Source organism: Xenopus tropicalis, chromosome 6, assembly GCF_000004195.4.
Source record: "Xenopus tropicalis strain Nigerian chromosome 6, UCB_Xtro_10.0, whole genome shotgun sequence".
Taxonomy (NCBI): domain Eukaryota; kingdom Metazoa; phylum Chordata; class Amphibia; order Anura; family Pipidae; genus Xenopus; species Xenopus tropicalis.
This window is the reverse complement of record NC_030682.2, coordinates 29,050,436-29,074,801: the sequence shown is the minus strand read 5'-3', so window position 1 is coordinate 29,074,801 and position 24,366 is coordinate 29,050,436. Positions and strand designations below refer to the sequence as shown.

Below are 24,366 nucleotides of genomic sequence, written 5' to 3'. Positions count from 1 at the left end.
ATGCCAGAGAGGCTGCTGTAATATCCCATTGACAGTCACTATTTATTGGGCTGGTGGGGGCAGTTTGGGCATACAGTATGTGTATATAAAATTCCAGGAGCTATTTTAAATCCCAGTCCAGACCTTCCTATTCTATTCATATTTCTGTTTCTCTTTCAAACCACTGCCTGGTTCCTAGGTTAAACTGGGTCATAGCAACCAGATAGCTGAAATCTAAAACTGGAAAACAGCTGAACAAAAAGCTAAATACTCTGCATCAGGGGTGGCCAGACTTTTGTCATCCGTGACCGATGACCAGGGAATGCGTACGTACGCATTCATGTAGCACTTCCACATCCCCGGCTTCATCGCGGTCCACCAGAAATCCACGGGGGAATGACTGGTGGACCGCGATCGATGTATTGGCCACCCCTGTTCTACATCATACTGAAAGTTATTTCAAAGGTGAAAAACCCCTATCTTTAAAATAGCAAATTGCAGTATGTAAGATATGTAAAGTGCTTATGGAACACTGAAGTCCCAAATGAATTGATATTTTCTGGCATAAAGTTAGGAACAGAATGTTTTTTACAAAGTCCAATTGTTCTACCAGTGTTATTTCCCTGATATATGTGTTCACATTTCTGCTTCTCCACTGGACCAGGCCTCTCCTGTGCAGGGCAAGTGCAAAAAAACGGGTGCATCACCCACAATTTAATAAGTTAGAACTACTAGTGGATTTTGCAATATTTTGTAAAAATAACACCATATAAAAAAAACAATGTGCAAAAGTAGAAGACTGCATTGTGAATAGGTGCTACAAGTGCACACATTTGTTTTGAGTCCTTTTGCTGGACTGCCACCCTGATCTGATCTTCCGTAGTCTCTTGTCCAGGCAGGGAAGGAGCAGAATGACTTTGCAAAGCAGAACGATAATGGGGAGTAGAACAGATATCATGAAGGTAGGAGGTGTGTGCCAAATAAACTGATTTACATCGACCCATTTGTTCCAAGCAAACACCAGCGCATGGAGAGTGGAAAGGAGCAGTGCCATATATCCTAGCTTTCTCTGTAAAGAAAGAAAAGTTGGCTCAATTAAACCAGTCAGTATAGGATTGGATGCACAGATCTTGTTGCTTTAACAGCGTATTCATTAAGCTGACATTTGTATATTACATGGTCAGTCTCCTGCCCCCAAACCCATGGAATCCTGTGCATCTTAAAAAACCCTTTATTGTCCTGTGAATATAAATGTATACCCCAATCCAGAACAAGATGTGAACTATACGCCCTGAAGTGAGTAATTATGTAGTTAACATGAAAACCTCCCTGTGAGTTATTAGCTTTAGTATGCATTTTATAACAACATTTTTGAGGAATTTATATTAAACTTTTTTTATTGTTATATCTTTCTGCAGTTTCTTTCTGTCATCTGATCACTGCCACCCATAATCCTGATTCAATAATACATTCCACACATTCCTAATCCATGCTAAGGCATGACACAATATAATTGATTGCATGCAAAATGCACACTTACACACATGACAGCACTCTGTGCAGAGATTCCCGCCACTGTCAATGGTAATTTCCATCAGCATTAGGATTATATGTGGGCTGGGCCTCTCCGTAATGAGGAAAGCTTGTATGTTCTCTATTTATGATGCTGCTCAATGATTTTCACCCCTGCTGTATTCAAAATTCTTGCAGTGTCTTACTCAAACTAAATCCAGAGCTATGAACACTTTTAAGTTTCTAAATTAATTCCAAACCTATTTACAAACATAAAAATAGATTTAAGTTCCATGAGAAAAACTTATCTCATGGTTTATTTCATGAAAACTTCATAGAAGTCTAAAAGAAAATTTGGAATTGAATAAGGAAGTTTTTCTCATCAAACTGAATCTGGTCCATTATGTGCTAAATTGTAAAAGTGCAGTTGCCAGTAGCAATCAACCAGGTCTTTGTTTTTGTTTTCTAACTTGTTGTAGACAGTTTAAAAATATTTAATGATTGGCTGATATTAGCAACTGCACAATTTAGCACCTATGTTTGTAAATCAGCCTAGAAAATTGTTTACAAAACATTTGCAAGTGTTACTACATTACCAGATTTAAATTAAAGGGGGTACATTATTCTCAAAACAACCAGCTTTATATATATATACTGTATATAGAAAGTGTCCCCCTGAGCACATTTGCAGTCTGATTTTTTTAAAACACTTGCTTGTTGTTGTTTTCTCTGCCTGATTAAAAAATCACCTTAGTGAAAGACCTCAATGTCTCTCAATCAAAGTGGAGGGAGTCTATATAAGGGAGTGAATAGTGGGCATACACTAGGCCTTCATTGGTACATGACAGGGAAAGGTCCTCTTAAGGTTTTGAGCTGTATGTAAAGGGTCATAGATTTGTGGTAAGGACCCATCTACAATGTGCTTGGAGAAGAGGAGCTATGATAACAATGTGTAAATATATAATGGTACCAGTAGGTTCTTTCAGCAGACACGAGGACATCCATTCCAATTAGAAGAGGTTTTTTTTACAGTGAGAGCTGTGACAATGTGGAATTCTCGGAATCAGTCGTACTAGACAGGTTTTATATAGATAAAAGTGGAACTTGATGGACGTGTGTCTTTTTATAAACATAACTTCCTTAGTTACTATGTAAGGGCCTGAGGACAATTGACTTAGAGTAGTGCCCAGGGGGAGAGTGTTTATACTCAATATTACATGGATGTTAGGATAGCTTCTGTTAAGCTCACCTTACTTGATAAGAGTTAAGAAATTTCCAGCTAGGTAAGCAACTGAGCCCCATTGAGGAGGAATAAAGGGTATAGTCAACAGCACCACTTCAGCGTCAGGGCCACAGTGGTAACAGAAAATGGCTAGGTAGATCCATATAGAGCTGTATCCCTGGCATGTGTGGTTTTTAGAGGACTGCTTACTGCAAATTACATTTTCGAGGCTATTAATATCCTTTAAATAGCTGCTTGATTGCTGTCATTCAGTAAAAGCTTCACCAAGATGTGTGGAATTCTTTCTGAATGGGGAATTTGTATGACTTTTTTGGTGGAGGGGTGTCATTTTCTAGCTTTACTCATCAAGAACAAATAAGGAAAGAATGTTTCAGTGTGTACCTGAATAAACTGGAACTCACGCCAAGACAACGAGGTGCTTACAGAGGGGACTGATGCTATAGCCAATATGCTCAGCACAGCAAGGGCTAGAATTCCAAGGCACACATAGATTTCCATTCTCCAAACATCATGCTCAACCCAAGCATTTTCCTTTTGCTGTTTAACCTGCAGGAGAAGAAAAGGTCAGTACTATTCAAACTAAATGTATTCTTTACATCATTATTATTTATTTTTATTATTACTTTTATAAGAGGTATAGGATCTATTTTCTGTAATGCTTGGGACCTGGAGGGTTAATTGCCATGAATGACAATGTACTGTTTTATTATTTTACAAGTGTTTATGAAGCACCAACTTATATACTTTAGTGCAGTACATTAGAAAGTTGTAAACATCAAACATACAGATTATGAACAAATAAATGACAGCAATACTTATTTATAAACACCCGGCAAATTTGCACCTGGCAGTAACCTATAGCCAACATATAGCTTTTTTCAGTTAGATGTAAGTAGAACAGTGAAAGTAAACATCTGATTGGTTGCTATGAGTTACTACCCAGGTGCAAATTTGCCCATAGTTTATAAATGAGCCATGGTCTGAGTGTCTGCAAGATCAGGAGTCATTTTAAAGACAAAGCTATTAGGAAGTTTGATTGAGCATGGATTCAAGGGGATTCAAGAGAAGGGGTGCCGCTATAGTGAAGTTTTGAATTAGTGTTTTTTTAATGCAGGTAAATGGGTTATTTAATAAAAGGCATTAAGTTTGCCCAGGAGCAGTAACCCCTAGCAACTGATAAGCAGGTGAGATTTACTGGTCACCTGTTTAAAAGCAAACATCTTATTGGTTGCTATGGGTTACTTCTACTGAGCAAAACTTTTATTACATGTGTGGGTAAGTACCTCACACTTTGATGTCACCGTGTTATAATATCTCGCTTTTAGGATTGTCAAGCTGTTATGTTTACTGGGCTCATTTTGCAGGATGTTGCCTCTGAAAATCAATAGTCCTAGATGCTTGTTACAAAGACGCCGGTAGGAGGGTGGGGTTGGACTTTTAAAGATTTGTGGAGGGTCTTTCTGATGGGAGCAAGTGGGAGGGGCTATCACGGTGAGTACTGATATGGAGTTTATCCAGGAAAGGAAAAGAATAGTAATTATGACACAATCTTCCCTTTTTTGAGGTTTATTATCCTGGCTACTCCATTTTTAAAGGATGGTGCTGGGCCAACCAGTAAAGGGTTTCAGTAGACATTTTTAATGGGAAAAGTCATATTTTATAAATATTCAGTAGCTGAAAGTATCACAATATATGTTTTGATTGGATGTGAGGAGAACAAAATCAAAGATACTACCAATACATTGGGCATAGGGGGAAGTTGGGAAAGGAGGCCATTTCTTGGACATATTACATTTTCTATCTATGACTTTAAAGAATATTACCTGCTGATAAGCCCAGTTCAGAAGCTTGTATCTGTAGGACCTTCTACTTGGGTAGGACAAACTGTAGAGAGCATGCATTACAGCAAAGAAAAAACACAGAAGTCCAAACTGCTTCCGTCTAAGCATCCAAGTGTTCAACCAAGCTGGGAACCTTTGGTATTTTGTGCCCCTGTAAAGCTGTAAAAATGCGGCAATGATTCCAGGCATGTATGCCAAGGACAAAAGAGTGATGGAGATCACAGGCAAAACTCTGTTTACCACAAGCACTGGAATTCTGTAGAATTCATTTTTATTGTTCATAAGGAATGGGTGCAGCACTTCTCTGGCCAAAGTGTAAATAGACACAATGAGTGCCAGAACTAAGGCTATCGTTAAAGGTAAATGCCATTCGGGAAACAGTCCAGCATTTCTTCCATTTCTGGGACTGGTAGAGCTCCACGCAGAGACATCAGAATGGGATGAGTGTTCTAGATTATTTTGTTCCTGTTCTGACCTACAATCCTCGTTCTGGAAGAAGAAAACATAGAAATGCACATTACCCATTGCATTTTTAAAATTATTCTAATTTATAACCTAAACACAAACTTTTTTGGGTTTAAAGGTGACTGCTAAATTAAGTACATATACAGTATATATACAGAATAGTGAGCCACTGGTACATATTCAGGACAGTTTAATATAAGCACAGTTACATATATCTGTGAACAAATTCTAATGGCTACTCTAGTCATTACATACTACTTACTTACAATATCCTGACTATCTGTGCTTTGATGATATTCCTTTTTATTTTTTTTCATTATTCTACTGCATCCTCTCTCAGGCTACAAAACTCTATCATATATCTATCTATCTATCTATCTATCTATCTATCTATCTATCTATCATCATCATCTATCATCTATCTATCATCATCTTAAAGTATGATAAGGCCAATTTATGCTCATATGCTTGGTTGGTACATAGTTTAAATGGAGAACAAAGTATGTTGGGCCATCCCTCAGCAACACTTCAGTCACTCCATGTAGCCAGTCAAGGGCCAGTCACATGCAATCAAACTGATGTACCATCTCTCTGTTTTAAGGTTATTTATCTCACACACCTGGTTTTACTGGAAACATTCAATGAATTCTAAGCTTCATAATATTGTGCTATTTTTTTACATTCAAAAGTATACTTTCACATCTGTTTCCTGTTGTTACAAAATAAAAATACAGGTATGGGATCCCTTATCTGGAAACCCGGTATCCAGAAAGTTCCGAATCACGGAAAGGCCATCTCCCATAGACTCCATTATAAGCAAATAATTCTAATTTTAAAAAATGATTTCCTTTTTCCCCTCTAACAATAAAACAGTACCTTGTACTTGATCCCAACTAAGATATAATTAATCCTTATTGGAGGCAATACAAGCCTATTGAGTATATTCAATATTTAGATGATTTTTAGCAGACAAGTTATGGAGATCCGAATTACGGAAAGATCCCTTATCCAGAAATCCCCAGGTCCCAAACATTCTGGATAACAGGTCCCATACCTGTACTAGAAATGGGACATTTTGAACTTTGAGTTATCTCAATAAGTCTTTAGTTATTTATTTGGCCAACGTCAATGATTTTGTCAGAGGTTTTGTTATCTGAAAACTTAGCAAACAATCAGTGTTTGATCCTTTGAACATTTAATATCTGAAATGACTTAAAAGCAGGACACATATATCTTCACGTTGGGAAATAGTTGGATGTCAGCCATTATAGTTTTATAGGGTAAAAGATGTGAGAGTTTTTCTCTTCCTGCTCTAATATAAAAACAAACACTCTAGTATTACCAGTTTATCCCTGCAGTCCACAGTTTTCCATTGTTGCTGCACCCAGATTTCTTCTTTACTTGGTAAATCATACAAATGTCCATCTGCCATGGGGAACTCTATGAAGAGAAAAAGTATATAAAACTTCTTGCAGCACTCCATATATTGTGTCACTATATAAAAAATAAATTCTATAGTTGAAATTTGTTTAATAAACTGAACCTTTTATATTATAAAATATTTACAATACTTTATCTAATAATTACATACATTCTAAATGTGTATTTTGTAGAATTTTGTACCACCTTTGCTGAACAAAGGGGGTGGTGCAGATGGTATCAAAGGTGGACCAGTGATGTTGGGGGTGGGAATGATGACAAAAGAGGCAGGCACGGTGATGTCAGTGGGGTTATGATGCCACGGTGGGGTTATTGCATCACTGACACTCAATAGGCTGGATTTCTGACCAGTTTTCTCAGTGTTTTGAACTGGACAAAAAGTGTCTGCACCAGGGACGATGTAGTGGCTCCATTTGCAGTCAGAAGGGTAGACTGAGGCAAGCATAGGGACTGATTCTCAGCCTGGTGTGACAGTAGCCTACATTGGCAAGCTCCCTCCCTATATTCTATTAAATGTGTATATATTTTTGGATTGATATCTACCATGGCCCAATAATAAGGATATAGCATGGTCTTTCTTGCCAAATTACATCATGGAATGTCATGTGTACACATCTGATTTCCATAGACGCCTAGGAGGAGTGCCAGGGCAGGTATTCAAACACTCATACCTAGATTCAACTACAGACAAGAACAAACCAGGAACTGCACTATACATCGACTATATACAATAACAAGATTTATATCTCAGACCATAGCTCTTAACTTATCTATAATGCAGCAAATGTTACACTTCACGTGGGAGGATGGTTAAAACATTGCATCCCTTAAAAATATTAATAATAAAAATTGTAATGCACCAAAAATGTAAAAGGAAAATACAATGTATAAAGAAGAAATAGAAGAACATGTAGAAATTAGTGATATAGTTTTTGTGAGCACTATTTACTTTCTGAGCCCTACACAATCAGGAACACGTGAGGGAAGGCAACCTAGCATGGGTCACCGAAACAGATTATTTGCTTTGAGTGAATACGCAGGCAGACACGGCACATACTACAGCCAGAAACCATGTGACTCTCACTTTCACAGTCACCTGAGATGGCATAGGAGAACGTAAGGAAACAAAAACTTCTTTCATTAAAACGTCAGCAAATTTTTTTTACAGACTTCAGTCTCTAAAACCTGTTTGTCTCTTGGCAACTGTGCACAAGCACCTCATACAAGTAAAATCTATGGACGCAGGGCTGAGAAAATTGTAGGAAGGTAAATGCTATATGTTCATTTTTGGCATCACAATTATTTTATAAATGGAGGTGATTTTGTAAGCAATCAGATGTTTCCTTTCAGTATTCTGCCCACAGTAGGCTTTTGAAAGCTAATTGGTTGATATGGGAAATAAATAGGAGCAAATTTGCCCAGTGTTACAAAATGATTCCTACTGAGTAGCAACTATTAACAGATCTCCAAGGCAAACTACTGTACAAGGTTGTGTCTTATTTATGTAATTACATACTAACTTATATAAATACATAAAAAAGCATGTAGTTATAGATCTAACTACATGCTAGTGTCTAATATAATGAATTTTACCGTATGTGTTATGGGGTGTAAATGGAGGTGAAAGTTAATTCCCCCCCCAAAAAAATTGCCACTGCTTATTACACTACTTTTGAAACTGTAAGTATTTGTTTCTAAGGCTTTGACAACTCATCATATTAAAGCGTTTTATAAATATATTTCTCAAGTTGTTTCAGATGAACACAATAAACAAACAAAAAACATGGAAAATAAAAACATTTATACAGATGAGCATTTTTCTTTTCAAATGAACTGTGGGGGAGATTAGTGAAAAGGCCCCCAGAGGCCTCACACCAGTGTGGACAGTAGAACAGAGGATGCATAAGGCAGATGTACAGTAAGGGAGATACATGTCTTCCTGCTCAGCCTGATCTTCCCACTAGTACTGGTTTTATGACTATTTGAGCAGAGCGCCCCCTTAGCTCATAGTTAAGTTATGAAAATCTTGTTGTACCAGCCATTCAACCATAGTTCCATGAATATCAAGAGCAGATAATATTTGTTCATTCCAAGTCTCACCCTAATTGTTCTTTAAACTATTTTCCCAGGGTATCTAGGAAAACAAATCTGCATTTTACCCAGTTCTCTGCCTGGTTGGCCTTCAGGCTGATCTCCCAAAGTCACTGGTTAATAATTTTCTAGGGGGCAGCCCCACAATCTGTCTGCACAAGTCCATTCTCTTACTATTTATGCAGGGGAATATTACCTTTTGGAACTCGATCCAACCTCATTACTCTTTTCACTGTCAAGGGGACTACTCACTCCCAGGACATATTTTCAACATACATGGTATTAACTGCATGTCTTTCAAATAAAGATCCTAAAATCTTGTGAAACTATTGCTCTCTCCTCGTCCTGCCCATTGTTATTTTAATTGCAGAATAGTGACTTATTTAAAAACTGTGGCTGTGCTTCAAACAGCAGCTGGCCAAGGGCTGCATTTTTAGAAGTGTGGGATGCCAAAACCATGTGTGCATCATTTTCCTGACACAACTTAGGGCAGAGATGAACAACTATTGACAACAACTGCTGACTATTATTCACTGTAACCTACTGAAAGCTAAATTGGGAGTATGAGAGCTGAAGGTCAACAACATTTGGAAGGGATGATGGTTTCCCAAGCATGGCTACAAAAATATTAAAGCATGAACTAATGTCCAACTGTGACTGTGAAGGCTGCCATACATGAACCAATCAGGTATGCTCTCTGACTGGCCCAAAGGTTAAATGGACAGAGGGGGATGAACATATGAAGGGCCACACAGGGTATGTGCTGCCTTTTTATTGTTACAGTTGTCTGATGCTCACTCACCTTATCTGCCAATGCACCATGCTCTCGCCAACATAGCTTGTTGGCAGAAGACATCTTCAAACTTGCCCAATTCTGACCCGATCAGTATCCATAGTACATAGATATCAGTGGGCCACAATACATGTATTAATTATCATATGATAATCAACTTTGTTTTTGAATAAACAGGTACATAGGTCACTTTAGGAACCACTGGTAAAGCACTACCATTATTACTGTATGTCTTAAACAATAAGCGCAGGTAGGAAACAATTATCAGAACAACTCCCAGAATCCCCCCTGTACTTCTACAAATGCTGGTCTATTAAAGGTTGGTTATCCCTTACAGTAACTTGTTAATCAGTAACTAACAGGATACTAATGTTGCATTTCTGTATTTGTCTTCATACCACCTTGTTTCTCAAACTTTTTTCCACCACATATTCTTTATTTATGTCCAGGAGGGACAGATGCTTTTTGTAGGAGTTCTGAAAAGTGCTACTGTTCAAAATGAATGAATAAGGACTGTAAAGTAAAGTATCAAAATTAAGACAAGCAAAGATATTGCCAGATGATTTTTTTTTCTGCCACTTTTCACAAGATGGAAGGTTCATTCAAAGAAATATAGTCTGGCCTGTGGGCACGGCAAATACTGAACCACTGACAAACTTAGAGGTTACTCCCCACTGAATGAAAGACTTGCATTATGGTCAATTAATAAAAAAAATGAGTAATGCCAGTGTGCTGTACCTGCTTGTCTGGATTTCATCAGTGTGGATGGATTTGAGAAATTACCAGTTTAAGCACAGATTGCCTACAAAAAAATGAACAGTGGCATCATGCTGTTGTAAACTGCAACTACCAAAGTCTATTAGGATAGAGCTCTGTAATTCATAGGAAGGAATGATCACATCTTTTCTGTGAACTATTAAACGCTCTAATAGGGAAAAGCATAGTGTGACTCATGTCCGTACTGAGATTCAAAATAGGCCCTGCTAAGTAAACAAGGCCCAAATAGCCCTACACAGGCCCAGTATAAAAGACTAATCTACGGAAGTCCCTCAGGCATTTGACAGAGTTAGCAGAGTCAGTCCAGCCACATGTAATAAGGGAAAATGGTTATGGCCAACAGAATACTTGTCCTTCAGAAAACAGAAAAACAAAAGAGCTGTTAGTGTGTGTGAATGTCAGTCATCTGCTCAAACCAGTTTATCCTTTATGGCAGAGTGAGGAAGGAAGGGTCATGGCACCCAAATGCAACATTCCTCTTCCACTGGCACAAACAAATCATACAGAGAGCCGAATACTCAATGGAGACAATCTTCTTCCTTTGCTCATTCATTCTGTGGAACTATGGTGTTTAAAAGGCATAGAAACTTAAATATCAATTTTCATTTAATGAAATGTTGCACGGGAATAAAATTCTGTAGTTTTATAGGATTAATACTGGTTTCCTACAAACAGAAAAAGTATATAGCAATATGTAATATCCAGTACTGGCTTTCTGATGTTATACCCTGAGAAGCCTTTGCCCTGTGTAGTGTGAAATAGCTTCCCCCCCCACTGCACATTTTCCTTTGCCTACAGTATTTTTGTTTAGCCCATTGTCAAGTCAGTCTAACGTGCCCACAGTGTATTGTCCCAGGCAGTCTCATATAATAAAACTCTAACACCTATTAACACCAGTTAAGCTGACTGCAGGATGTTCAATTAAAACCTCATCCGTATCAGAGAGAAACAAATTATTTTAATTGTAAAGAAGAAACTCACCAAAATGTTGAGACAGCTGTGCAAGTAGAAGAGAGAAAAGCTTGCTGCGGGGAGTTGTAAGCCCTGTATGCCCTCCCTCTGCAATACACACCCTCTGCTAAGACGTCTCTAGCACGCCTACAGATTTGCCTACTGCACTCCTAGTAAAACTTTCAAAAGCCTTCAAGCCTTGATCATGTTCATAATGAGACATTGTCATGTGTAATTAGTTTCCTTAACCAACAGACACTGAAGTTGGAAGAGCTGCCAAAAAATGAACTTTTGCAGAAGCATGCAGAAAGTGGAGTTTTCAAGGGGTTTGATTAATATTAATAACTTATATTTTTCTGTTTACAGTCTTTTGTTAAGTGTTTAGTTAGAGATAAAAAAAAAAGTTAAATGACTGTTAACATGTCTGTATGACAATTCCTATACAGGTATCAAACATGCATCTGATCTACGCGTAAGGGTAATGGCACACAGGTTGTTTTGTTGCCTGCAACAAATGTCCCTTGTTTCCTTCCCATTGGCTAAAATGCAAATCACTGGTGGGAAAACATACTTAAGCATGCTTCTGCTTCCCGAAGTAGCCTGGAGTTTTCCCACAAGGAAACTTTTGCAAAGTCACGCCCAGTATTTTTCACCAACAGCGATTTGCACGTTAGCCAGTAGGAAGGAGACAAGGGGGAGCAAGGGATGTTTGTCACCTGTGGTAACAAAGATTTATCGGGGGCAATAAAGTGTCCTGTGTGACATTACCCTGAAGCATTAAGTGGCACAGTGACCCCCAGCATAAAATGTTATAGTGATCCACAGCATTAAATGGCATAGTGGGTTTTTATATTAAAGTAGTGGCACAGTAACCACCTAGTCACTCACCTTCTAGGTTCTGGTACAAGGACCCCTTTTCACCCTACTAGGTGCTGGGCATGCTTATTTTTAATAGGAGTGAGCTAGTGTCACACAAGACTCATTCTTGGCCTGAGTATAAATGCAGGCCGAGAATCAGACAATTTGCTGATATCTGCCCACTCCTGTGTCTACACTCACAGGCACTGGGTCAGCCTAGTGGGTGCAGCAGATTTCAGAATGGAAACGAGTGAGAATGCATTTTCATGTGGATATCCGCTCCATGTGTCTGCATGAGGCTTACAGAGAGCACACACAGGACCGGCAGAGGATAGTGTATTGGTTGACTCTTGGCCTCTGTAAAATCAGCCGGTGTGGCACTAGTGTAATTAGAACACTAAACATAATTGCTCTAAGGGGCAGAAGCTGGCTGAATCAGTGTGTTATCTGCTGGTGTGTTTCACCCATGTGGGACAGGGGAGCGACAAACAGCTTACTCTGAGAAACAGAACCCAAGAGCTAGGACCCAATAAGGAACAGCTTGGCCTTAGAAACTGGAAAACAAGAGCTAGCACCTACTAAGAAACTGAACACAAGATTTAGCACCCACTGCAAAATAACTTGCGTTTAAAAACCAGAATACGCAAGGTAGCAGCCACTGACAAACACCTTTCCCTGAGAGACTGAATATAAATGCTGCTCAACAACTTGTTCTCAGAACTAAACACACGAGCTAGCTGGGTGAGAGGCGTCGCACCCACTAACAAACAGCTTTCAGGAAAAAACGAAGCTAGCAAGCAAGCACCCTACCAAATATAAAGTGAATTAAAAAGTTTGTCAATGACAAAGAAGTATATGCAGCACCGAAACAGCAAAAACACTACTGAAATGAATATGCTTTTAAAGATCCACTTTTTTGGTGGCGGTTTATTGTGAATGGCTGGGGTACTTATAGTAATGAATAAGGGCTGCTCAAGGGGCAGAAGTGCTTGCACTGAATCAGAAGTAGCTACTTAATTCAAGTATATAATCAGAGAATTCTAGTTTTACTAGGCGCAGTCATTTGGATAGTTGCCCTTTTACAAAGTAGCAATAATGATTTACAGTTTGGCAAGAAACAAAAACACTGTAAACATTACACTGAAATAGAAGTCAACTGGGGATGCAAATAAATTCAATTCCTATGTTATTGTTTTTAAATGTTTTTGTGCTTATTACATTTACCCAACATGCCATCTCCCTTAATTACAGTATGTTGTCAGGTTCTATGCATGGGAGACATACTTTCTCTGACCACCTCTGAACACACTGGGCCAGGCTGAATTCATTGAGACTTACCAAATTCAATTCCAGATTTACTCATAGAGTTCAGTGTTTTCTCATGATGAACAATAAAATACAGTTTCCTCATAGCATGGAATCTGCCCTATTATTAGGAAGAGGGGAAGTTGGGATGCATTAAAGGACTTGCTGCCTGTAGGCATACTTAAAGGTTTGTTGTAATGATGCTGGAGTTACCAATGAGCCACTGTTCCATCTTCTGCAAATGAAACATAAGAGCTAGAACTCACTGATAAACAGCTTGTTCTCAGAAACTTAATGCAAAAGCTAGCTTTGGACCCACCAGTAGCTTTTTGGGTAAAACTAAGCTGCCAAGTGAATTAAATATTTGTGATTGACTAAGAACTTGAATACAGCATCTAAATAACAAATTTCAGCTTTTTTGGTTTTGGGTCATTGTGAATGGCTGGGGTGCTTATAGTAATGTATAAAATGCTGTGCAGAAGTGCTTGCATTGAAATAGAAGTACTAAATTCAAGTATATAATCAGAGAATACTAATTTTACTAGGTGCAGACATTTGGCTAGTTGCCCTTTTTCAGACAAAGAAACAATCATGGTTTACAGTTTGGCAAGAAACATGAATTAAGCAGCTAAGGCAATTGCAACAACAATGTAAATATATTACATTTTAAGAGAGGTTAACAGGGGATACAAATAGATGCTACTTCTATGTTATGTTATTATCACCTGTTTTTGTGCTCATTACATTTACCCAACTTGAACTCTTCAGTGCTTTCTCCTTCCTATAACTCAAAAACACAGGCAAGGAAAAACTAAAGTTCACTATTTCAGTCATTCACTGATATGGTTAATCACAGACCAACGGCTCTGATATCATTATAACAAATGCCCTAGTGCCAGGAGAGGGTTAGTTAGTCAAGATGACTTTGGCACTAGAAAACGTTCAATTAAAATGGCCTGATGTACACAAATTAATCTTCTCATGGTTATGAAGGTTTGCAGAACCATGTTCTTTCTCCTTTTCGCATTTGAAAGACCTGACCCCGGGTTAAATAGGTTGTGCCCCTACATAGCTTTATATAAGAGTATTAACCAGCAGGGCAGAAACTAGGGGTAGGCAGAAGAGAAACCTGCCTAGGGCGTAATGGTGCCTAGGCCGTAATGGTGGCGTAATAGCATTTTAGCAGAATTCTGCTTTATGGAGCTCTATATTTGGATCCTGCATCTGCTGCCTGCTCCATCCTATGCTCACCCTTTGTTCTTTGCAGAAAGAACAGAAACAAGTTGTGATAGTGCCACATTATCTAATTATTGACCCGAAAACTTAGATTTTTGAACTGTCGAAACCAGCATTACAAAATCCAAAACCTTTTTTGAGGCAAAAGAAGCATCACTTCATGATCTCAGAACATTTTAGCTGGCGAATTGTCAGATTCTTGTTTTTAGCTGTTTGGATACAAGTCAGATCTCAAAAAAGTTGCGCCTTCTTTTTCCCCGCGACTTTTAGCGTTAAAAATCTGAATCGGAAATAAAAATCCAGCAGCTAGTAAATGGCCCCCTAAATTATGATGTCAGATACCACCACAAACCAAACAATGTGAAAAGTGCGGTAATCCATCTATGAAAGTGATTGTGCTATTGGTGGGAGCATAATGTCTCTCACATTTTTAAATCAGTGACGAGGAATTTGGCAAGCTGCCGGCAGCGAGGCAAGAAATGATCATGAATTATCTTTTAATTGGTGCAAAAAACACATTTAGTAAAATGCTTTATTTTCAGTTTAAACCTGTTGATTTCATAAGAGTTTCCTCTCACCTCTAGTAACTGATTTATGTGCAGCCATGCAGCATGGATCTAAACCATAGTAGAATCCAAATTTTATATTTTTCAGGGGACCACGAAAAAGTTATGTAAAATCCAGAAAAATATAAAGTCAACATATGGGGGAATATAATAAAGTCATAAAAGGAAAAAAATGTGCACAAATAAGAATAAAAATTCAAATTTTGCAATGTAATATTGTAACTGCATTGTGAACTTTACTTGCACATTGTAAACTATTGAAAGCACACGTAAAGGTGGCAAAATCTTTTTGAGCAAACGTAACTTTTTCATTAAGAAGTTTTATTACATACACTGCGCTCTGGCACAAACAATAAAATTTGCAAACTTTCTTCCACTGTTGGAAGTTGTCGCTAAACAGTTTCCGTGTACGCAAAGCCCATATTAAATTTGCGCAAAGGCACATTTGTTCACACAGAGGAATACATTTTCACAATGCAAATAATTGTGATTTACAATGTGAATAATGTAATTTATGTTTAGACCCATTATAGATTTAACCTCCGAAGGTTAACAAAAACATCTTGAGTATATTTTAGAACAAATGCAGCCCTATATATTATATGGTATCAAATATTGGGAAAATACTGCTTTTTCATTCCTTAGATATTATTACATAGTGACATCTAGTGGCTTTGGACTGAAATTGCTATCTTTGTATGTTACATTATTATAAACTAAATTCTGCTATGTGGGACTGCTAAACTTGTACAGGCCTGTAATTCTTGGACTTTGTTATGGTGGTGGGTACATGTTGGGTACATGTTGGTCAGTTCCTCCCTTCTCCCAAGCACAAAACTTGTTGAGAATTGTGCCTTAAACATTTTATTCTGAAAAAGGAGAAAAGTCATCATTTAAAGATGTGAGACCTTGCAGCTGTTTATAAAGCAGACCATTTGTTAAGGCTTTACAAGAAAAAAATATCTGAAGGTATACAAAAGAGGAGATGACATTTTAGCCAAACAGTTAGGGGCGGCAAGAGAGTCTGGACATGTTTAAAGAAGAGACTGACCTAGAGAAAGATTAGGCAGTTACCTGTGGGCACCATACCAGGTGGGTAAGTTGAGGTGCTGGAGGTACCAAGAAGCCTTGTTCTGTACAACAGACATGTGTAAAATCCTAAAACTTTATTTTAAAACATATTAAAAGTTTAATTTTAAGAATAATGTTTTAGAATAAAGTTTTAGGATTATACACATGTCTGTTGTATATTTGTCCAGCAGCAGGAGAAAGTGGAAAAAGAGAAGCTTGGAGTTATAGTTCTACCACGAGGGAATTTGTTACAAGCTCCAAGACCATAGTGTTGGTCTGTAAGTATATGCACAATTGGTTAAGGATAAAAGGAAGTCACGGAAGAGTGTGAAATACGGAAATTCACTTATTTAAATAGACACGAACTTTAAACAATTTGCGGTGGATTGTAGTCATGTGTTTTCACAGAAAAGTGAATTAAATTTGGTAGTGGTGTTCACAAGATTTGTTTTAGATACAAACACGTTTAGAGGGGTGATTATTAATATTATATTACTGTATTATGCTATATATTTTTTTTTTTTTTTTTATTTTACCCCATAAGGCCTCATCTGGGAAGTCTGGACAGAGGAGGGCGCTCCAGAGTTAAGTATTTTTTGTTTAAACCGAAGCACAAGGTATCTGGAGTGGGTTATACATTTCACTCACACTAAAAAATCGTTTTGTTTCACAATATGGCTCTGTGCAGCCTGGTCACACGATGCTGTGTGTGAGACACTGTGTGGTACAATATGGCTCTGTGCAGCCTGGTCACACGATGCTGTGTGTGAGACACTGTGTGGTACAATATGGCTCTGTGCAGCCTGGTCACACGATGCTGTGTGTGAGACACTGTGTGGTACAATATGGCTCTGTGCAGCCTGGTCACACGATGCTGTGTGTGAGACACTGTGCGGTACAATATGGCTCTGTGCAGCCTGGTCACACGATGCTGTGTGTGAGACACTGTGCGGTACAATATGGGCTCTGTGCAGCCTGGTCACACGATGCTGTGTGTGAGACACTGTGCGGTACAATATGGCTCTGTGCAGCCTGGTCACACGATGCTGTGTGTGAGAGACTGTGCGGTACAATATGGCTCTGTGCAGCCTGGTCACACGATGCTGTGTGTGAGAGACTGTGTGGTACAATATGGCTCTGTGCAGCCTGGTCACACGAGGCTGTGTGTGAGACACTGTGTGGTACAATATGGCTCTGTGCAGCCTGGTCACACGATGCTGTGTGTGAGACACTGTGTGGTACAATATGGCTCTGTGCAGCCTGGTCACACGATGCTGTGTGTGAGAGACTGTGCGGTACAATATGGCTCTGTGCAGCCTGGTCACACGATGCTGTGTGTGAGAGACTGTGCGGTACAATATGGCTCTGTGCAGCCTGGTCACACGATGCTGTGTGTGAGACACTGTGCGGTACAATATGGCTCTGTGCAGCCTGGTCACACGATGCTGTGTGTGAGACACTGTGCGGTACAATATGGCTCTGTGCAGCCTGGTCACACGATGCTGTGTGTGAGACACTGTGCGGTACAATATGGCTCTGTGCAGCCTGGTCACACGATGCTGTGTGTGAGAGACTGTGCGGTACAATATGGCTCTGTGCAGCCTGGTCACACGATGCTGTGTGTGAGAGACTGTGTGGTACAATATGGCTCTGTGCAGCCTGGTCACACGAGGCTGTGTGTGAGACACTGTGTGGTACAATATGGCTCTGTGCAGCCTGGTCACACGATGCTGTGTGTGAGACACTGTGGTACAATATGGCTCTGTGCAGCCTGGTCACACGATGCTGTGTGTGAGACACTGTGTGGTACAATATGGCTCTGTGCAGCCTGGTCACACGATGCTGTGTGTGAGACACTGTGCGGTACAATATGGCTCTGTGCAGCCTGGTCACACGATGCTGTGTGTGAGAGACTGGCTCTGTGCAGCCTGGTCACACGATGCTGTGTGTGTGAGACTGTGCGGTACAATATGGCTCTGTGCAGCCTGGTCACACGATGCTGTGTGTGAGACTGTGCGGTACAATATGGCTCTGTGCAGCCTGGTCACACGATGCTGTGTGTGAGACACTGTGCGGTACAATATGGCTCTGTGCAGCCTGGTCACACGATGCTGTGTGTGAGACACTGTGCGGTACAATATGGCTCTGTGCAGCCTGGTCACACGATGCTGTGTGTGAGACACTGTGCGGTACAATATGGCTCTGTGCAGCCTGGTCACACGATGCTGTGTGTGAGAGACTGTGCGGTACAATATGGCTCTGTGCAGCCTGGTCACACGATGCTGTGTGTGAGGGACTGTGTGGTACAATATGGCTCTGTGCAGCCTGGTCACACGAGGCTGTGTGTGAGAGACTGTGCGGTACAATATGATTCTGTGCAGCCTGGTCACATGATGCTGTGTGTGAGAGACCGTGCGGTACAATATGGCTCTGTGCAGCCTGGTCACACGATGCTGTGTGTGAGAGACTGTGCGGTACAATATGGCTCTGTGCAGCCTGGTCACACGATGCTGTGTGTGAGAGAAGGGGCTTGTTTCTGTGCATATGGCTATGTACCTGTGGCTTCTGCATTGAGGGAACCCACCAAATCCCAATCAAACACCCCTGTCCCATGTTTTGTCCCTAGATCCTGCTGCAATAGAACCTATACATATCCCCATCAGTACAATGGGAGGGTTGCTGGGAGTAGTAAAGCAACAAGAGCTTTTATTTGTATTTGTGGGTATTTTTTTTGGCGATTGTCTCTTCAATGGCCCTTATCCCCTTCCATTTGCATATAGTGTGGCTTTATCTCTGTGACAACTCTGCTAAGCCAAAGACTTGACAGTCTCTCTAAGTTCCAGTAGCAATCACACATACAGTGGCTTGCAAAAGTATTCGGCCCCCTTGAACTTTTCCACATTTTGTCACATTACAGCCACAAACATGAATCAATTTTATTGGAATTCCACGTGAAAGACCAATACAAAGTGGTGTACACGTGAGAAGTAGAACGGAAATCATACATGATTCCAAACATTTTTTACAAATAAATAGCTGCAAAGTGGGGTGTGCGTAATTATTCAGCCCCTTTTGGTCTGAGTGCAGTCAGTTGCCCATAGACATTGCCTGATGAGTGCTAATGACTAAATAGAGTGCACCTGTGTGTAATCTAATGTCAGTACAAATACAGCTGCTCTGTGACGGCCTCAGAGGTTGTCTAAGAGAATATTGGGAGCAACAACACCATGAAGTCCGAAGAACACACCAGACAGGTCAGGGATAAAGTTATTGAGAAATTTAAAGCAGGCTTAGGCTACAAAAAGATTTCCAAAGCCTTGAACATCCCACGGAGCACTGTTCCACCGATCATTCAGAAATGGAAGGAGTATGGCACAACTGTAAACCTACCAAGACAAGGCCGCCCCCCTAAACTCACAGGCCGAACAAGGAGAGCGCTGATCAGAAATGCAGCCAAGAGGCCCATGGTGACTCTGGACGAGCTGCAGAGATCTACAGCTCAGGTGGGGGAATCTGTCCATAGGACAACTATTAGTCGTGCACTGCACAAAGTTGGCCTTTATGGAAGAGTGGCAAGAAGAAAGCCATTGTTAACAGAAAACCATAAGAAGTCCCGTTTGCAGTTTGCCACAAGCCATGTGGGAGACACAGCAAACATGTGGAAGAAGGTGCTCTGACCAGATGAGACCAAAATGGAACTTTTTGGCCAAAATGCAAAACGCTATGTGTGGGGAAAACTAACACTGCACATCACTCTGAACACACCATCACCACTGTCAAATATGGTGGTGGCAGCATCATGCTCTGGGGGTGCTTCTCTTCAGCAGGGACAGGGAAGCTGCTCAGAGTTGATGGGAAGATGGATGGAGCCAAATACGGGCAATCTTGGAAGAAAACCTCTTGGAGTCTGCAAAAGACTCGAGACTGGGGCGGAGGTTCACCTTCCAGCAGGACAACGACCCTAAACATAAAGCCAGGGCAACAATGGAATGGTTTAAAACAAAACATATCCATGTGTTAGAATGGCCCAGTCAAAGTCCAGATCTAAATCCAATCGAGAATCTGTGGCAAGATCTGAAAACTGCTGTTCACAAATGCTGTCCATCTAATCTGACTGAGCTGGAGCTGTTTTGCAAAGAAGAATGGGCAAGGATTTCAGTCTGTAGATGTGCAAAGCTGGTAGAGACATACCCTAAAAGACTGGCAGCTGTAATTGCAGCAAAAGGTGCTTCTACAAAGTATTGACTCAGGGGGCTGAATAATTACGCACTCCCCACTTTGCAGTTATTTATTTGTAAAAAATGTTTGGAATCATGTATGATTTTTGTTCCACTTCTCACGTGTACACCACTTTGTATTGGTCTTTCACGTGGAATTCCAATAAAATTGATTCATGTTTGTGGCTGTAATGTGACAAAATGTGGAAAAGTTCAAGGGGGCCGAATACTTTTGCAAGCCACTGTATGTATGACTGACACCTACTGGTAGAAAATGGAACTATTCACAGAGTAAAGAACTGAGTTCTTGATAGCATGATGTCTCCATATTTAGACTTTTTCTTTAAATCTAAAAAATATCTCACTTGTTATTAAACCTTTTCCAACTCTACTTCAAAGCTATGGTTCTTTTTGCTCAGCAACAATTCTCAGTACATTTTTCATCACTACCCCCAAATTATTTTGCACAGTTCTCTCACTTTCTTATCAGCTGGTGGCTTGACAATCGTAACAAGGAGGGACTGTAACACCAACGGCATCAGGCATTTAACTCTAAGTAGGGTGTAGTAAGCGTCATGGATCACGGGGTGCATCAATTAAGATATCATTTTATTAATGGTGTCCCAAAGTTATGCCATGGATGGATTCGTTTATTGGGTAGACAATTATCATTTTTTTACAGATGCTCTACATGTGGACAAATTATATGGTTAATGGACTAAGAGATAAGCGCTAACTATGAGTACTTATTTTCCTTTGCAAGTGTTTCAAGTAATTAGTAACATTTTGTTCCTTGTATTGTAGGGATCCCCAACCTTTATCACTTGTGATCCACACACAAATGTGAGTCAGCCACACAAGCATGAACAAAAGTTCTTTGGAGATGCCAAATAAGAACTGTGATTGGCTATTTGGTAGCCCCATGTGGGCTGCAAAACTTGTTTCCAAAACTTGTCTCCAATTCACTGGGAGAACTTTAAAGGGGACAGGGAACAACATGTTTCTCGCAAGCCACTAGTTGGGGACCCACAGAGCTGTGGAATATGTACAGCGCTGTGAAAAATGTTGGCACTTTATAAAAACATGCTAATAATAATAATCACTGCTTTATTGTACTGTGGAAATTTAGCCTGGAATCAGGGCCGGAACTAGGGGTAGGCAGAAGAGGCAGCTGCCTAGGGCGCAATGATTGGGGGGCGCCAGGCAGGAGCCTCTCCTGCCTACCCCTAGTGCTACTTTGTCATTGCCTCCGCCGCTTGTCATTAGTGGCGGAGGCAATGACCAATCTAATCGCCCTGCCCCCCGCATGCGCCGTTCGGGGGGGGGGCGGGGAGGTGGGCGGAGTTGGCCGACCGGGTTGCCTAGGGCGCCCGGTCGGCTTGGCCCGCCCCTGCCTGGAATGTAAAGGGAACTCCAATATATGGCGCATTGATAATAAATATAAATTGTGTTAATTAGCATGTATCCAGTAGTGTAAGGAAAGGCTGTTGTGAGCCTTGTCTTGCCTAGTGTGCTTGCCAAGTGATGTGCACCAGCAATTCTGATTTTTGTGGGTTTGTGCTGACTTCTTATGACCTACTAGGCTTATTAGGTCCTAGCAACTAAACAGTGGTTGATAGTTTGTGTTTAAAGGAGAAGGCATTTTATTGCTAATATATTAGCAACAATAGTGCAAGCTAGAACGCTATATTTATTCTGTAGAAAGCTTTACCATATCTGAGTAAACAGCCCTAGAAGCTCCCTCTGTTTGTGTAAGATAGCAGCTGCCATTTTAGCTTGGTCTTAGTTGCTTCCGTGCTGCAGATCTAGCTGCTGGTAGCTCAGAATACACAGCACAGTTGGGAGGAGGAGCAAGTAGTGAAGGGAGGAGGGGAGGAGAAGGGAGAGAGGAGAGAGCTGACTCGTGCCATGCCCTAAAGGATTATTCTGAGAGCAGGAAGTCTGACACAGAAGAACATGTGTACACAAAAGAAAAAATAAATCCTGTGTTTCTTTTAATAGAGGACTCAGGTGCAGCTTTTCTGTGATTGTTTATGGCTTTATTTACATAGACCTTTTTGATTACTTAGTTTTTACCTTTCCGTCTTCTTTAAGAGCTTATTTTTAAGGTAAACCACCCCTTAAATATAAATTTCATTTACCCATCTCTCTTGTTGAAAAATAATCCTGAGCTTTATATTTGGTGTAAAGGGAAATGAGGATAATTGGCATGTCCTATCAATTTGTGCTAACACAAGGCACATGATAATGCTACTTGCACTCTTGTGACTCCAAGTGCCTTGTGACTCCAAGTGCCACACATATATCCAGCAGCTGTGATATCCAGGGATCTGAGAAAGGGTCAGTACAAATGAATATGAATGTAAAGACTGGACAGCTGGCAGCTTTGCTGCTGTTTCTTCCATGTTCCATTGTAGCAGGACCTCTTCATGCTCAGTGCAAGCTAGAATGGTATGTACCTTACGTTTCTACTGCTCTTTTGCTTTCATTTCTGCTTTTAATTTTTTAGGTACAGGTATGGGACCTGTTATATGGAAACCCATTATCCAGAAAGTTCTGAATTATGGGAAGGCTAGCTCCCATCATTTTAATCAAGTAATTCAAATGTTTAAAAATCATTTTCCTCTGTAATAATAAAAAAGTAACTTGTACTTGATCCCAACTAATATATAATGAATCCTTATTGGGGAAAACAATCCCACTGGGTTTATATCATGTTTAAATTATTTTAATTAGACTTAAGGTATGGAGATCCAGATTACAGAAAGACTTGTGCGTAAAACCCCAGGTCTCGTGCATTCTGGATAACAGGTCTCATACCTGCATGGGCACAAAATATGATTGGGTGGGTCTTTGCTGGTAGAGGTATTTTACACAGTTTCCTTCCATATTGTTTAAACTGGCAATTGACAAAACTGGGTGTAATCCTTTGGGATCCCAAACTGATTCAATACAGTCTTTTATTTTCCTGGACTGAAAGGAATATGTGGCAAGTCACAAATGTACTAAATGTATTCTTTTGGTATCCCCAGCACACAGTATCCCTGGCACACAGACACGAACAGTGCACAAAGCAAACAAATTATCCATCTAACAAAAACAGATAAAGCAAAACATCTCTTGCATAGAGTCAAACAATTCAAACCATTTTACTGCCAATGCAAAACCATTCTATGATGGTTATTAGCAACCCCTCAAGGTGTCAGTTTTCTATATATATTCTTTTAAAGGGGATAATGTGACAATCCTAAATGCACAGTATGTTTCCTAATTCATGTAATTGGCTGCTTTGTGGTAACTTAGGAGATTCGGAATTACCTGTTATGACGTCTACATAGCACTGGTGACACAGATCAAGCAGTGGACAAGCATAGACACCTGCCAGCAAGGAGGAGAGAGATGTTTGTATGAAGTGAGTACAGAACATGGCTACGAAAATACTTGGGTCTGCTGCAGAATTCCTGGGGTGGTGCTGTTGCATCTTTCCAGAACATGTTTTTTTCAGTGCCTCTTTAAGAGCAAAACATTAAACAGATAATAAAAACATTAAAATGGTTTTAATATCTGATGCAGAATAACTGATAAGGGAACCATACTTTTTTATATGCTGCACTTGCCAAACATCTTTTGAGTGGAGGCCAAGGTACCTCCTTATATAACCATTTAAATTTATTTCTCTTAAGGGCATTTTTAAAGATATGTTTGTCATTAAAAGCACTTTTCTCAAGTATATTTACCCTGGGGGACTGGGGTTGAGTAACATTTAATGAGCATAAAGTGTAAGTAAAGTTCCATATGCTGCAAAGCAAACGCCTTCAAGGCAAAAGTGCGGCTTAATTCTTAAAATGATAATTTTCTATTTAGGATTTAGGATTACCCAATGGCACATACTATATATGGAAGTAGGGCTTTACACATGAGCCAGTGTATGCTAAATGCTTTTAGAGACCTACATTGTTCAGGGGTATAGTTTTAAGATAATATTCCCCTGAAGGATTACAATAGCAAATGCGCTGGCCAC

General features: G+C 40.0%; 1 protein-coding gene across 1 annotated transcript; it reads right to left on the bottom strand.

Moving 5' to 3' along the window:
* Window positions 1-714: 714 nt before the first annotated feature.
* On the bottom strand, window positions 715-23,724 carry steap1 (six transmembrane epithelial antigen of the prostate 1). Its single transcript, XM_031904465.1, has 5 exons — window positions 23,664-23,724; window positions 6,383-6,480; window positions 4,558-5,064; window positions 3,116-3,280; window positions 715-1,048 (listed from the first exon to the last, which is right to left on the bottom strand). The coding sequence occupies exons 2-5, from the start codon at window positions 6,470-6,472 to the stop codon at window positions 797-799; spliced, it is 1,014 nt and encodes a 337-aa protein (XP_031760325.1). The 5' UTR covers window positions 6,473-6,480; window positions 23,664-23,724; the 3' UTR covers window positions 715-796.
* Between the last annotated feature and the right edge of the window lie 642 nt (window positions 23,725-24,366).